This window comes from Drosophila obscura, unplaced genomic scaffold (assembly GCF_018151105.1).
Source record: "Drosophila obscura isolate BZ-5 IFL unplaced genomic scaffold, ASM1815110v1 contig_186, whole genome shotgun sequence".
NCBI classification, from domain to species: domain Eukaryota; kingdom Metazoa; phylum Arthropoda; class Insecta; order Diptera; family Drosophilidae; genus Drosophila; species Drosophila obscura.
Genome location: NW_024542774.1, coordinates 2,391,610 through 2,407,953, shown reverse-complemented (window position 1 = coordinate 2,407,953; position 16,344 = coordinate 2,391,610). Strand labels below are relative to the sequence as shown.

The window sequence follows — 16,344 nt, the reverse complement described above, 5'->3', positions numbered from 1 at the left end:
ATGAATTGTCTAAATTTAAATATAATTGCATTACGTTATGGAGCCAGCTGTGGTTTGGACAGCCTGGAACATCATTAGCACTAATAAGAGGTGGATTGTGACCAAAGTGTCTCTGTCTGCTACACTTTATTTTTCCCTGTCACTGTCTCTTTCTGCAATTTGTTTGTGTTATGTAATTCTGTGCTGTAACAAATTAGTAGATTATCCATGCAACAGGGTTGGACCATGGGTTGCCGTGAAGAAGAATAGCGAGAAAGAGGGAATTCAACCTCAATCAGGGCTGTTTATTCAGCAACAAAAATCATATAATATGTATGTACATATGTACAGTACAGATTTACAGTACAGATGTACTATCTATCTATCGTCGAATGGAATTTTATAAATAATTGCTCAAAATCAGAATCAGCAATCAGAAATCAGGCGAATGGTCTCTATTCATTGCATTCACAGCACATGGGACTACAGCGAATGCCTCTAGTTGAAGCTTTCCATCCATTAAATTAGAGTTGGTTGGCCGAAACTGTCTACTAGACTTGACCAATGATGATGCTGAGTACTCTCTTTTGGAATTTCAGTTCATTTTAATTGTTCTACCCTGCACCGCAACGTACAGTCTCCACCATACCACCACTGTAATGGCATTTATAATTAAGTTTCGGGTGCGCAATCATTTAGAGTGTTTGGAGAAGTGTTGGAGCAGACAACGCGACATCGTCTCCAGACCAAAACAAATTTATGCAAATTTTGATTAATTTATTTTTGACACAGACTGTGGAAGCAGCTGCTCCCCCAGTTTCTCACTCCACCCAGCTCATTAAGGATGGGATTCGCCTTGCTAATTGTACGGAAATCTTGTGTTGATGACAAGAAAAACTGAATCCTTCCCCCATCCATATAGCTGTGTTTGTAAATCAGTTGATTGCAGCCGATCAATCAATCAATCAATCAATTTGCGCTTTGCTCAGTGTGGTTACATTTGAATACCAAATTAATGAGAGCTACATTGCTTGGGAATCGGTCTTACCCATGGCGCTTCCGCCGCTTCCTGCTGTATCCAGAGACATAATGCAGCGCTCTGCAAATGAACGAACCCGCTCAGAACGTGGTTCATATTTCAATTTCCGGCATGGGAAGAGAAAAATTTCTAGTTTTCAGCTTTGAGCTGTCTGTTTGCTTGGACAGTTACCAACCACTCCTTCCGCCCTCCGCCCTCCACCCATCCCTCTCTTAGCAGTACACTTTCCGCCTTTTTTGAGCGAAATGCCATTTCACTTCAAATTTGATTGATGCTGCGGAAGTTGGTTGCGCCCTCGAGCGTGTGTCGATTTTGCTGGATTTTGTTTTTGCCATTTTCTTGATGTCGATTTCTGTTTTGCGGAGATTAAATTTGTGGCCTTACAGCTTTGAAAGCATCCCAAAACTGGATATGCCATGTGAAGCAGCATTTGAGCAGATTACAAAATATAGCAGAAAATACTTTTAGCAAGAATAAATTGTACAAAATACATGGCTGCAAATGTTGAAAATAACATCAGGAAACACCCATCGATCTGTTATGAAATGTGTCCACTAACAATTTTTCACTTCTGATTCGGCCATCATAATATGTAGTTTTTGCGCACCATGTATAAATAAATTTTGGTTTTTATTACTTCGTTTATTCAATGTTCTATTATTTTACATCCACTTCAACAAACTGTTTATTTGTGTGTTTTTCTTAACTGAGCAGGATACAACAAAATATCCAGCTGCTAGTGCTGGGATAACAGTGCGGATTGTTCATTCATGCATGCTACGAATTTCCCTTTGCGAAACTCATTCAAATCTTTCTCCTATGCTTTTGGCTTGTGTTTACGGTACTTTTTTGTATGTATAGAAAGCTCCCAAAAATAGATGCCAACACACAAGCACACATACTCTCCTACACATACACTTACAACCGGACTTTGTGACACAAGCATCGCGATGCATCGCAGCACACATTAATCGAAAAACTCTACGTGCTTCTATCATTTTCCACAAAATAACTCACTTGAACAACGACAACGAAAAATAAACATAAAATGTTTTGCTTAATTAATAATAAAAATACAATGCATTATTGGACAAATAAACACGAAAACCCTTTTCGGATCAAAAATGTTCGCACCAAAATAATAACGTAAATCAATCAAAAAAAAAAAACATTCGAAATAAAACCAAAACAAAAATTGACATCGAAATTATGCGGATATCAAAAACATCAACGCTACCATCGACTCCGCCTCCGCCAACACCACCCAATCCATACACCGCCCACTGCCAATCGCCCGCAGAATGTCAATGTTCTTCTTTCGATTGCATAACCTGCAGCGTGCCGAGGAGAACAAGCGCAAGAAGCGCGTCGAGCAGCAGCGCCAGCAGCAGCGCCAGCGTCGTGGGGCCAAGGTCTTTAAATGTGTCAGCGACTCCACCGGCCACCTGACCCTGGCCCCGTCGCGACTCTTCGAGCGCACGCCGATGAGTCCATCGGACAGCCTGGACGAGATTGCGCTGCAGATACCCAGGTGAGTCGAGTGCCAGTGCCGTGCCCCAATGACGCCAAACTCTTAGTCTCGAATGTAGTACCTACACGTGTCTGCGATATTTTTGGCTGCCAGTTACCAGTAATTGCTTTCGCACCTTCCGTGCGAATCTTTAACCATTTCTCCGAAAATGGCAATCCAGGGTTACCATGGGGATCGAAAGCGGGTTTCATCTGTCTCAGCGAAATCGAAAAAGTGCCTAACTTCTTGGGTTTCGTCTGTTGCTGACTGACACTCACCTCACGCCGCACACTCTGGCATCTGTGAGGCCTTAGAGTGCGACCACAACATTAAGCACTATGTGGCTTGGAGAAATTCAACAATAATGTAACTCTAAACCCAGAGAATGAAGCATTGCCATATTAAACTTAAAAGTGTTTTCAATTAGAAATAAAAAAATTTCATATTTACATTAAATATTTCATATTTAGTTTGATTTAATGTAAGGTTTTTCCAGCTAAGTTAATTTATAATATTTTTGCTTAAGTGTTTTATATTTATAGTAAGTAATGTCATAGTATAAAAAATACTATTTAATGCACATAAGGGCATTAAATCAAAGTGAATTACATTTAACTTCGCAGTTCGTATAAAAAACTCGAATATTTTATTTTAAATATGGGTGATTCACATTCACAAACCTCAAATTTAAGGGAGTTGGCTGTTCGAGTGGGCCAGAGCAGACTTGTACCAAAAAGTAAATGCTCCTAAGTTACAATTGCGAAATGGGGGTATGACTCTGCACGTATTGTAAATACTGGCAGCGTTGTACATACAAACATACGTAATCTTAATCATGTTTTGAGAAATCAACCTTTGTGACATGTGTAGCCACTTCCAAGCCGACAAAAATACTTGAAATGCGAGTTGGTGGCATTCTCAGAAAGCGAGTACAATAATCAGAATGGGAGTTGCGCTTTGGGGAGATCAGAATGTACTTTTATTTACAATTTAAGGACAGGGGCGGCTTGAATGCTTGACTGCTTGCCTGGGACAGACCTAATCCAAAATGCTTATTTAAATTGGCTTGCGAAATCCTTCAATTAATTATCTGCGGCTGAGAGTGCTAAGCCGTGGACACCGAACTTGGCTTTTGTTGGGGAGACGACTGTTAATTTGTCTTTCTGTTTTGTGACAAAAGTTCTCGCCAAGCAGGCAACGAGATTTCCATTTTCTGCTTGAAGTATTCGTTTATTTGGGAAACATTCAGTTATAACATTCGAGCGGTACACACACCCACACAAACATCTGACAATATTACAATTTGGCGAACATTTATACAAATTCAAAAGTGAGCAAGCAATTTGATAAATTACCACCAAAATGCATATGCTGTGTGAGCGTGTGTCCGCGATCTGTGCGGGTGCCATTGTGGGCATGTGGTATGCCAAGACCTTTCCCGCGGAAGAGAAGAAGGGCAAGGGTGACGACAAGAAGAAGAAGTAATCGAAACACACTTCCTTTCCACCGTGAGACTTACTCCAGAACCATCAACTATTATTGACTGTAAGTTTAGTTTAGTTTTTAGCCTGTTTTTTGGCAGGATTCGTTGACTACCGAACCCAGAAATTAAATATATTTTCGCGTTCTACCGACAGGCTTGGGCTTGGGCCAATCAATGGAACTAAGTCGTCGAGACAAAAAATTCAAACCAGCTGGCTTAACAGATGTCGGCATTATTCAGTTCTCGTTCGACTTTCATCTACAGCGTTTCATTTTTTGTTTCAACCAAAATTATTCCATGTATTTTTTTTTGGAATTGTAAACAAATTTTGGCTCTAAATTAGAACATGTTCAGATCGAAATTGGGAGGAACTCGAAACATGCCCTGTAGCAGACCGTGCCGGGCTCATCGGTCATTGTTGGCCCGTTTTAATTGCCGTCAATGCAATCGACTGCTGTTTTTTATGGTCGGAGTAGGAGCTGGTGTGCTTTTTGTACGCGACAAGCTCAAGGTACCGGAACCTGACAAGAAGAAAAAGTAGTCCGGCCGTACCACTGGCCCTGAAACGAGGCGGAGCCAAGCAGCTCTTGATCTCATTCCTCAAGGTGACGCGGTTAGCTAGGAATCTATGCTACGAGGGCTGCATCGAGAAGGATGGTTTGCTGATGGTGCAAAGGCCCTTCCCCAAGCTCTTTACCGCATCGATGCCACTTGGATGGAGTTATCAGTATGGTTCTGGAAGCCAAGAATCTTCGAGTCTTCTGGGGGTTTTTTTTAAAGCAAGCTTTAAGCAAGAAACTAATCAATCTACAAATCAAGTGAGCGCACGGATCGAAGTCGGAGAAGACCAGCAATCGAGCAACTCTCGTAACGTCTGACGGTCCATTTATCATCCATTTATACGACTGTGCCAATGATTCGATCTACTCTTTTAAATTCAGCTGTTTTAAAAAATAAAAGTTTCTTTGGATCCCGTATCTAATTGATATTTTTAATATGCTCCATCGTATAGAAACTAAGCAGAGATTTTAAGCTACTGACGTTACCGATGCACGGTTTTTATGGACATTCTGTATGGGGGATACTTCCCTCGCCCTTATATATTTCTGCACGAATCTATATATGTATATGTATCTACCTCGTGCTGTGTGTGTTTCACGGTGAATTAAGTTGGCCTTCAGATTTTGTTTATTGGCATTAAAATTTTAACTGGAAATTTATAGTTTGGGGAAGACATCTTCTTGTTGATGACTGGAAGATGCTCTGAGCGAGAATATTTTCATTTTTCCTTTTTCTCCTTCTCCTTTTTCTCTTTGTCCTTTTTCTCCTTCTCCTTGCGCTCCTTCTCTTGCTGAGCCTTCTCTTTCTTCTCCTTCTCCTTCTTTTCCTTCTCCTTCTTTTCGCTTTCCTTTTTCTCCTTCTCCAGTTCTTTGGGGGTCTTCTTGACCTGCTTGGCCGCTTCTTCTTGGGACTTCTGCATGTCCTTCTTCATCTGGTCGTAGTACAGCCCAATGCCGGCACCCACCAGAAAGAAGAACAGTCGGTTGCAGGGCACACAGTTGAGCTTTGACCAGAGAGTCGGACCGGGCTTGCATTGCGGCGGAGACGGCTTGGGCGGACAGCTGGATTTTGGCGGAGGACAACTCGGACGCTTACACATTTTGTTTTGGGCTCAAGAAGAAGATATTGACCAAAAAAAGAAAATTTTCACCCAAACTAAGTTTCCAAAAAAATGAGACCAAACTGAAAACAATTTTTAAAATGAACGGGAAGCAATCGGAAAATGTGACATTGATTTCAAATTCCCTAAAAAGAGATTTGGGAAACTGTTTTCCACCGCCCATACAGTTGGCCGATCATTTTACATTATTCCAGCAATTTGTATTACAACTCGAACTCGTACACTAAATTATTTCGAACACCTTTTTGGAATCCTCAAAATTCTCACTGCCATTTCGGGTATGGATCGTCTCCTAACCTTACTTGTGGGCGGAATTGTGGGCTACATCGTTGGCAAAAAGTTTTAAAGGTAAATAAAAATTAGATGAAGATCGGAGACTGTAGATAGCCGTACATCGTTTATCTTTCAGTTCATTTTTGACCACCAACTATGGAGAGCTCTTGGCTGTTGACTTTCATCGTTGGCTGCATTGTTGGCTATTTGATTGGCCAGAATTATTGAGAGAAAGGTGAGAATATTCCCGCTAGCTGGGAACTGGGAGTAGGCTCAGAGCTGTCTTTTAGCCTCATTCGTTCTGTTCATTTGGATAGAAAACAGTAGAGAAAATTTACAAAATTGTTGTTTCAAGAATGGAATTGGATTGGGTGCTTACATTCGTGATTGGTTGTTTGGTGGGCTATCTGCTAGCTAAGAACACTTAGGTTTCAAAGCAAACACCAACTTAAGCCTGGAATCAGCGGTACTAATCGAAGGCCTCTCTTTTATTACTCAGCATGAGCTGTGCGCCTTGGTACACCTCGAAGGTATCAAAATTGAAAGTCAAGAACCGAGCAAATATCTCCACTGCCTCCCGATCCATTAAGCAAAATGACGCACGTCATCTCCTTTGCCCTGGGCATAGTAATTGGCTTGATGCTCTGCAAGCGATGTTGACACGCATTCAAAGCTGCCCTGAAATGGCCTCAAAATTGGATACTAAACTAAATTAATAAAGCAGAACGTACAAATAAAGATAGAACAAATACACTTGGCGTCTTCTATTTTCTGTCTAGCTGCGGAGTTGGACTCCCGCATATTTAGTGGTTTTCCTGATAATTCCAGAGGGATCGAATATAGTGCTCTAGTTTCTCTAGTTGCTCATACAGAAGGAGGCACGTAGAGTAATTTATCGATTCGCATTTAGTAGGCGTTGCCTAAACTAGCAGTCAAAACGAGTACGGAAAAATCATTCAAACCAAGTTGCTCGCCTTGTAGGGAGTTTTTCGAATAATTTCTGATTTTATTGGTGCCTAAAATAGAGGAAAGGAGACTGGAAATGGAGTGGCTGTTGACATTCATTGTTGGTTGTATTGTGGGTTACTTGATTGCCAAAAATACATAGGTGGGTAGCAAAAGTTGACTGTAATTTTTACAAAAAGTCAAAGTATGCCTTGCTAATACATATGCTTTCATATCTTAGTCGATAGCTGTCCGGCCCAGTGGCAACACAAAATTGTAATTTTGAAATTATATTAGGTGTGGAATAGGATTTGGGAACCAAACAATAAAATGCAGCGTTTTCTGACCTTCATTGTGGGTGGAATCGTGGGCTACCTCATAGCCAAGAATACTCGCGTAAGTGCCAGATAACTGGGATTCATTTTCTTTGCATTTAATATATATATGTACTATGTACCCTACAGTAAGCCAGCATGACCCATCTGATCTGCTTTGGTCTGGGAGTGTGGGTCGGCATGCTTATGTGCCGACGCTGCGCCCCCTGAAGTATTTTCAAATCGAATGCCAAACAAAATTGAAGCTATTTGAACGTTTATGAAATCACAAATTAAATAAAATAAAAATAACTATGCAATATAAAATAACTTTTATCATTGTTTCTGCTTTCAGGTAAATACAACAATACAATCATTTTCACCTTTAAAACCCTAAAAAGGGGATTTGTAAGTAATTCCAATATTCCCAAAGCGATGGTTTGTAATACGAAAAGGTCGAGGAAGTCCCGCACTATACCCATTTTTTAATACCACGTTCTAAAAGGTTTATTCTACTAAACAGATAAACATTTGTATTTCCGATTGGGATTTTCAATCGACAGCACTTTGTAAAGATTTAAAACGCGGTACATGTGAAACCAAACCCCTATCAACAGTTTTCAGCCTAAAGCTGGGGTCGAGACAGCTTTGAAGTCGAGTTCAATGCATTTATGACTTTGAGGGAAACTTTCGCATCCCGTAATGGAGCTGCGAAACAAAGGCATTGGCAATAAATATATGTGTCAGGCTCTCTGAGTTGGGTAAAGTTGGAAAGTTCGGGGGAAAAGAGAAAACTTTCCATTTCCCGTTGCGGCCTCTCTATGGAGGTGTAAGTCAGTGGAAAATTTTAGGGTTGGCTGCCAATTTGTTGTTTCGTGTGTGGGAATACCGCCCCTTGTCCGCCTCCCTAGCGCCTTCCACCTGCCCCACCTGCACGCCGCCATTCATTATGATTGATTATTGAGCAAATCCAGGGCACGATACATACTCGTATGACGACGACGACAGCCTCACAAAACGTTTAACAAATGAGAAGACAGAGAATGAAGCCTTCCCTGACGCACAAATGAACTCGTTGCGGTTCCTAATGGCATCGCTGGCTACGGCATTTCAATCAGTCTTAGGCCCCGGATCCGAATCGGGCCCCATCCGCATAAATAAATATTTCATGAGTTCAGCACAAGCTTCAACATCAGCTTTAGCTCGAGTTCTAGTTCCAGTTGGGTTGGATTTGGGTTGGGTTCGAGTGCGTCCCTCTGCATAACTTACGATGGAGCTGTTTGTGGTAAGTCTTATCTGCGGAGCAAACAGACAAAGGTGTGCTGTGCTGGGCTATCCTTGCATCCCCTTTGGTGGGGTAATTGGTTGAGGTGGCGTTCATAAGATTGACTCGACTACCAAATGAAATGGTGCTCCCCAAATGATTGATGGCCATGAGTGCGGTGCCAGCATGGCAGGGTGCCCAAAGGTTAAAATGCTTAGCCGTGCGGGTCTGGAGTTAAGATTTATATGCCAGCCAACAGGTAGGGTAGCTCAAGGGTCTCGTCTCCCACTTGGCCTTGAAACGTCTGCCATCCTTACCACACCACACCACAGTCACTGATTGGACCCGCTCCAAAGAGCCTTTCAACAGCATTTCTGTCGGTTCAACCCATTCCGAATGCTAATTTGTCAATAGAAAGTTTTAATTGAATTTTGTTCACATGCTGAGAATTAATTTATGCAGTTTCCAAGTCTAACAGAGACGGTTTGAATTTCGGTTAAGCTCGGAAAAGCTCCAGATTCAGCAGGAGAAAGCTTTCCTTTAACAGCGTCGCTGTTCCTGTACTTTGGAGCTTTGTGGCTCTCTCTCTCTCTCTCATTCAGTCTCTCTGTGGGGAAAAAAACGTAAACAAAGACGGACAAATAACAGCTGCCGGCATTCGGCCGAGTCAGCTGTTGGCGCCTCCAGGACTCACCTCGCTGTGGTGGGTTTCCCTGTGGCGCTGTTTGGGAGCCTGCGCCGCTTCCTTGGTGCCTCGTGCCTTGTGCCACTCGGCTTCAGTCCCAATCCCAATGCCGAAGTGTGCGAAAGCAGTCCAGTCGCGTAGCTGCATGTCAAACCGAGCTATTTTCAAATCGTATCGCTCGAAAACAATATTCGAAAAGCATGTGTTGTGTGGCTACGGGTCACAGATTGCTGAAATCGAAGGATATTTTGTTGAGAAACGACCTACAAAAGCAATTGTCGGAAAGCAGAGTGCATTTCGATTGATATTTGTGCTCAACAGTGTGTGCAAGTGAATGAAAATGATACTAAAAGTGCATAACTATCAAATTAAAAACAAAAAAATCATCAAACCCAAAGAAGAAGAAAAAAATACTTTTGAAAATTAATTAATTAAAGTATAAAATTACCGAAAAACCAAAGTATGGAAGTAAAATAACAAAACGTTAATGTCGGGTAGTTCTTTTGGGGATCAATGAGGGCTCACCGGGTTACACACAGAAGCTCAGTCACTTGCCAGGAAGTAGCATCATTCCTTCCTCCGAACAGCGGTGCTTGGTGCAAATTGCGCAATTCAGTCGAGGTCTTGCCAACAACAAATTGACTTTGCAGCCAGCAGCCAGAGACATGGAGGCGAGATCCAAAGTTTTTGACAAACTTTCCAGAAGTCAAAACCATTTATGGTGGCTTGACACGCGCCACATGTTATGAGCGAGCGAGACTTAGTGGAGTCAAATGGGGAGGATTAATTGGATTCAATATTAATAAGGATCCCAATCCACATGAAGCCAAAAAAGCGAATAGCCAAGTCTGTAATTAGCCTGGCACGAGTGGGTCTGTAGAAAGCAGCGCAGCAGCGTTGACAAGTCCTCCGTCAGCCAGTCCGTCTGTCTGCCCTTCATTCTTCCTTTCATTCCGTTCGTCTGGCCATATAATTGAGTTATTTCTCTTGGATTTTTACCATTTTATTATTATTAAATGGCTGCTGCGACAACAAGCTGTTAATGGCGTCCCATAAAATGGCGTTTCTCCTATATATGTATGTATCCGAGTATTTACTTGTATGTGTGTGCGTGTGTGTATGGGTATTTAAGTGTGCGTGTGAGGGTAAGTTGCCTAAGCGGCGTCATGATTGTTTTAATGGCTACTTGAACGGAAATTAACTGACAGCGACAGATGAATAAAAGCGACAAGCTCTCCGCTTTTGTGGCACCCAAGTACGTTACGTACAGCCTTAAAGCTCTGCCTGCCGAATCGACTGCAGTCGGGCATGAAATGCGTAACGCAATGGCTATGACATTTTCGCGCGTTTTCAACGCGTTTTCAACTTTTGCCACTTGCTCGAACTTCCCCAAATATTTGCACATTGAAATGTCAAACAAGCTAATTTGGCACATCATTTTATACATACATACATGCATGTGTACATATGTATGTATGGATACGCACTCACGCAATCTACAAATTTCCGTGCATGATAAACAGAAATGGCAACCAATTTGTACTGAAACAAGTATAAGAACAACAACAAAATAAAAAAAAATAATAAAAAAGCAAATGCAAATTACTTTCCAGGCGATGAATATGAAAATTATGAAATATGTGCGACATTTCTATTTGCATACATTTGGCCAAAAAGGAAAGTTGGTTGGCGGAGGGAGCGCAAACACTGGGTGTGAGGCAAACAAAATTCAATTTATGTGAGTGGTGGAACACGTGAAGGATGCCCCAATGGCAAACCATTTTAATTGAAAATCGACTTCTCCAATATTATGAAAACCTTCTAAAATTAGCGAAATAGAGCATTTATTATGTAGATTATGATACACGGTTTTGTGGGTTAGAATGGCATAATTTGATTTATTTTATGTGTAAATATATCTAACCAAACCATCAAATATCGTGCAGCGATGATTTGCGTCGATATGTACAAACCAAAGCTTTCGCTTGGCCTGTCGTTTACCTCTACATCGACAACTCTCACTGAATAATTAAATCAAGGAAAACATGACTAAAACCACAGGAATAAGTTAAAACGTACCATAACATTCAATTTAAATTGTGTTTCGCTTTATTTTTTCCACGAAAAGCTTATGGCACTAAACTAATTTCATTTTCAAGAAACTAAAATTGTATCAAAAGAAATAGCAAAAAGTGTTCACGTGTTAAGCTAAAAAAGTTCATGCATGGGCAGCCTTAAATAACATTTGGAAACATTTGATTAGCCACCAAGGACAGGCATTATGAAAGGGAATTTCTGAAACTATTAGTTAGAGCTGCTCTGTCCTCATTAACTCATTTATTCCTTCACCCACTCACTCTCTTATTCACCCACTCATTCACTTATGACTTCATTTTCGTGGTGGTTTAAGTCCCTGGACCTGTACGGGCCATAATAACTTCACCTTTGTCGGCCATTTCACTTTGTTCACTTTCGCTTTATTTGTTTTGCATGGCCATCGCATGCAAACATACCCAAACACTAACCACTACTCGAACAAAAACACTCACGCGTGCAGACGGTCCGCAACAGGGGGATTAAGTGGAATGTAAAAAAACGAGAGGAAAACACGCTAAACGCTTTGTAATGCGCTTTTGTTTGGGCCAAGAGCCATTAAGCTGGCCAAGTGATAAATTTGCTACGCTTTTGGCTACTCAAGGCGGCTCTGCATCGGCTCTTCCATTGGTCTGGCCTGGTCTGGTCTATTATGTTCTCTTCTGTTCTGTTCTTTTCTGCTCTCTATTGTTCTTTACTTATGGGAACTGGCACTGACTGAGAAAGGTCGTATGCGGCTTTGGCCATGTTTAGAGCGCAACACTGATTTATGTTCGCATTCCGGGTGAGGACATTAGCCTCTGCTTTTGTGGCTGTTGGCTGTGGCCAAGGAACGCCCTGTGCCTTGTTTGCTTGTTGCATGTAATGACGTCATTATGGACAAATTGCCTCCTATTTAACGGCAATCGATTGTTTCCGCACGATTAGGTATGCTAAGCAAAAAGGGTCATGCGACAGCAACAGTTTGCCCCTAAGTCCATGCTCCTCTTCTCCTCCACCACTTTCTCCAACCCCCCTCTTCTTTTTGTCTTGTTTTGTGCTGTTTTTGCCCTGTTTTGACATGTCCTGCCCTTACGGGGGTGACGCCTACTTTTTAAACTGTTGCGCGTTTGGCCGACAGCCAAGGCGTGCCGTTGTCTCCGGCACTTCCTTCCATGTCTGCCGCTTCTACTTATTTCTGTGCGTCTCGTTCACCCGCTCTCTCGAGTTGGACGCGTGCCAACTTTCACTTGGAACGGAAAGCACACGCAACACGGGACCAGAAGCAGAAAAAAATGATAATCAACAAGTTAGGGTATACTCAAAGAGGACGATGCGACCAGCTGATACCTCGAAGGCGATCTTTAATCAATGCTAATACATATGAAAGTACACTTTTATTTGATTTTATTGTTAATTTTGTTTCTTAGCGGTTTCAGAATAGATTCTGAAAAATACACTCATTCTACGCGAGAGTATCCAAAAAGTATCCAAAAAAACTCCTTCGAAATATTTCTGATTATTTCTAACGTATCCTTGGCTGTTGTACCTAGCTGAAATGATTAAATTTAAATGCTCATTTGTTCGATGAAAGCAAGTTAATCTGCCATTACCGCACATCCTGTGCCAATCCTGTGTAATGGCCGGGGAAATGGCGTGCCAAGTTGTTTATTTGAAAAACGTGGATGGCTTGGTAGCGTGGGAAATGGCAATATGTTGGGATAGCCTGCCAAAACTATTCGTAATGCTAATTTTGGCAGATGCCCGTGCAACATGCGGTCTGCCCCAGTGAGCAGATGCTCGCAAGACATCAAAGCCATTTCTGGGCTGGCCATTGGGATAAGCAACATTAGAAGCAAGAGAGAGAGAGATATCATCATTATTTTTTTGGGGGATTTGTGTGTGCAATCAAGACGGATGCCCATTAAAATGCGACCTTCACTCAATTTAAACGATTCAGCTATCAAATTTATTATGCTGCACATAAAGCCAGGACATAAACTCTGAGCAGAAATCATAAAACAAAACGAAACGATGCGCAGAAGACCGAGGGAGTAGCGCCACAGTCTCTAAAAGAGTTCACGAACTGTGACGTCTTTGGACTTCCGTACTTCGGGGTGCGAGCACCAGCAGGCAGAGGCAAAGGTCACCGGTTTAGCAGTGTCTATTCGCATGGCTACCCAAAATGAATAAAGATATTACCAGTATGCAAATGGCAAACAGCATCAACGGCGAAACAAAGCCAAACTGTCTGTCTGGACAATGAAACAAAAGCAGTCCCACTGTCAGTGTCAGTGGCAGTGCCAGTGCCTGCAGAAAACATTTAAATTTTATGCAGTCAAAAATTGATTCGTTGGCGAACAGCAAGCCGAACTCTGGTTCAATGCTCTTCCAACCCAGCGCCGAGATACTACATACACTCGTGTGTATGTAAATCTACCAATTCCGATTCGAATTGTGCTCGAGTGTTAATGCAAATGTTTGCATACATTTAGGCGACACACGATTCTGACAGCCAAAGAAACTTTTTCCTCTGTCTCTGGCCTCGGCATCTGTCTATCTGCCTGTCTGTCTGTCTGTCTGTCTGTTGTCGTAGCAAGTGGTACACTGAGGGCCGTTCCGCTTGTGCCAATCGATAAACCTAATGAGCTGTGAGGCAGACAGGCAGACTGAACGAAGCTGGCAAGGTGCGGTGGCTTGTTTCAAAATTAACCTTCAGTGGAGACTGAAAATAACTCGAAAAATAACACTAGCTACACTTCCTCGCGGAGTGATGGATGATGCTCTGCAGTGGAGCTGTTCTCCAAGTTGGTTTTGCAAGTAGAAATTCGAAATTTGGGTTACTTACCCCCCTGAGACCACAACTGCCTGTGCCTGTGCCGCTACTGGAAGCTCATAAAAAGAGGTTTATACATGGGGCCGGCCAATTAATGTAATTGCCACGCACACGATTCAGTGACATCAAAAAATAGCGCCACATCACACCTGCATTATGATTACCCAAAACAGGGCAGGGCGTATACTTGATGTGGAGGCAGGCCGTCGGCACAGACAGACACGCACGGGATTTCCAAAGAAAGCACTTCGATTAATCACTTCGAATGCCTAAATAATTCAAGAGCCAGTCAAGACCCAACCGTTGCTATGCAAATTGCATTTGGGGGACGGAATGAACAAGAACGGATACGTGAGAGTGGAGCAGGGGCATGGCACGGAAAAACTGCATTAAGGAGCACAAAAAGCTGGAGACGTGAATCAATCAGCACCCATAGAGTCTGCTCTCACTGGCTGTCGTTGTCGTTGTGGCAAGGAAAGTTCAAAGTTCAAAGACTACAGACACAATGGCAAGACAAGGATAACAATTTTCTCCGTTTTCTAATTGAAAGTCCCGAGCTAAGACCAAGAAGCAAGTCCAGCGAGGCAAAAGCCATAAACTGCAGCAGCAGCCGCTGCCAGACCAAAAATGTAAATTAAAGATACTCGTAGGAGAAGGATAAGACAAGACAAGATAAGACTGAGGAATCAAATTTGCTGTCATGGAAGGACAATCGCGGAGTGTCCTTTGACTGTGACAATTCATGTCCCTGTTCACGTCCCGTCATTCGTCAATGTGTCACTTAGCGAGTCTACTCAGGTCACGTCTAATGATTTGGCTTTCTGTCTGTCAGTGAGTGTCGAAAGCCATAAATCTGATAGACTCTTTGGGGGGCCACTCCACTCGATGAAAAATTGCCCTTTTCTATTAAAGTAAAACCAGGTTCGGGGTCACCAAAGCCTGCGAAAATCTCTCTTTAATATGACTTTAATATGCAATTAAAATGCTATAAAAATCAATCAAGGCTTCCAACAATAATTGCATTCAGCCTCCTTGAAATGTGAATGCATTTCCAAACGAGTTCCGGATTAACAAACGACTACAATTACAGCAATAAGCAAAGGGGGGGAAGGTTGCGATGCATTATTGCCAATGCATGAACTTTAATGAATGGAATGAATTTAATAATTGATGGTAGAAAGAAGAGGAATGTGATAATACAATGTCAGATAATGTAAAAGTATAAAAAAGAAGGGGAATTAATGGCAGGCTCAATTTCCACCACCACCATTCTGTTTTCCGGTGTGCTCCTTCTTTTCAAGGCTATGGCCGTTTGGGCAATAAATTTATTAAATGACCAAGGAACATACAAACTACACTCACATACATGCAGAGGAATGGCCACCGCAACAACAACAGCACCCACTCGGCCAACAAAAAATCATGTTAAACAAGCTATAAATAAGTGTGCGAGTGTCTGCCAACGATTGTGTGTGTTTGTGTGTGTGTTTGTGTGTGTGTGGGTTCTGTCCTCAATTGCGTGTTCAAACAAAACAAAATTAATTGCCGAGCCAGGGCAATCAATTCTGATTAAAGTTGGAGCGGCAAACTCTTAAAGCTTCTGTGTGTGTGACCCCAACCCCCTCCCCTCATTGTGACTCGCAGAACTAGTTTAAAAACATACCAGCAATAAATCAAAAATAGATATATATATCACAACTATAATGCAATCCGACGAGGCGCTCAGAGTCTGAAATTAGCTAAAGTGCTACGTGCTTTTGTGCCTTTGAGCCAATGGAACATCTATTATGCAATATGGCGGGAAACAGTCGCAACTCGTCCTACAATTGTCTGTCGTCATGGGACTCCTACGATCGAATACCCAGGTAAGCTGAGAGGCCGAGAAGCCGAGAGAAGCAGGAAATCAAGTACACGCAGCGTTGCCCTAACTCAATTCGAAATTCGATTTGAGGGCCCTGTACAGCATGATTGCCATTAATAGGTCAAAGGAGGAGGAGCGAGGAGCAGCAAGGCATCTCGATAGCCTGCCAAGGTGTTGAATCATAATCGAATTAGGCCCCAACTAAAAGCGTAAGGGGCAAACGGCGGAGCCAAAGCGATGCTCACTGACGTTATAAATACTTAATAGAAGTGAAGCCGGCTGCAAATCCCCTTACCCCTGCAAAACGCATCCTCTTCAAATTTAAGCTTTAAGTCAAGTAACAACTTCCTTGGTGAAGGCCACTGGGAGAGCAGTTTACTCTTTTACGAGAGGCAATCAAT

At 42.3% G+C, this 16,344-nt stretch overlaps 3 protein-coding genes and 2 long non-coding RNA genes across 21 annotated transcripts in view; 4 read left to right on the top strand and 1 right to left on the bottom strand.

Moving 5' to 3' along the window:
- LOC111080096 (potassium channel subfamily T member 2) overlaps positions 1-16,344 on the top strand; it is a 94,968-nt gene that overhangs the window by 57,116 nt on the left and 21,508 nt on the right. For 8 of the 17 annotated variants that reach the window (XM_041593201.1, XM_041593203.1, XM_041593202.1 and 5 more), the window contains exon 3: positions 2,356-2,549. The exons of 6 other annotated variants lie outside the window; for them this stretch is intronic. In XM_041593201.1, the coding sequence (XP_041449135.1) occupies positions 2,356-2,549 (194 nt within the window). Of the gene's footprint in view, positions 1-2,318; positions 2,550-15,840; positions 15,948-16,344 lie in introns of those variants that run through there. 3 more of the 17 variants (XM_022375529.2, XM_022375536.2, XM_041593205.1) reach the window with 3 other exon arrangements.
- LOC111080098 lies at positions 3,778-4,205 on the top strand. The gene is made up of 2 exons (XM_022375544.2): positions 3,778-4,073; positions 4,166-4,205. Exon 1 carries the CDS (start codon positions 3,891-3,893, stop codon positions 4,011-4,013), a length of 123 nt encoding a protein of 40 aa, XP_022231236.2. The 5' UTR covers positions 3,778-3,890; the 3' UTR covers positions 4,014-4,073; positions 4,166-4,205.
- LOC111080097 (101 kDa malaria antigen) lies at positions 5,182-5,796 on the bottom strand. The gene has a single exon (XM_022375543.2). The coding sequence runs from the start codon at positions 5,669-5,671 to the stop codon at positions 5,291-5,293; it is 381 nt and encodes a 126-aa protein (XP_022231235.2). The 5' UTR covers positions 5,672-5,796; the 3' UTR covers positions 5,182-5,290.
- Positions 5,865-6,718, top strand: LOC111080099. Its single transcript, XR_002608432.2, has 3 exons — positions 5,865-6,040; positions 6,102-6,200; positions 6,465-6,718. It is a non-coding gene; the product is annotated as an uncharacterized LOC111080099 (long non-coding RNA).
- On the top strand, positions 6,910-7,551 carry LOC121403782. The gene is made up of 3 exons (XR_002608434.2): positions 6,910-7,073; positions 7,152-7,306; positions 7,375-7,551. It is a non-coding gene; the product is annotated as an uncharacterized LOC121403782 (long non-coding RNA).

What these genes read in the sequence shown, in the direction of transcription:
- LOC111080098 (XM_022375544.2), top strand. Translation starts at nt 3,891, where the DNA reads ATGCATATGCTGTGTGAGCGTGTGTCCGCGATCTGTGCGGGTGCCATT.
- LOC111080097 (XM_022375543.2), bottom strand. Translation starts at nt 5,671, where the DNA reads ATGTGTAAGCGTCCGAGTTGTCCTCCGCCAAAATCCAGCTGTCCGCCC.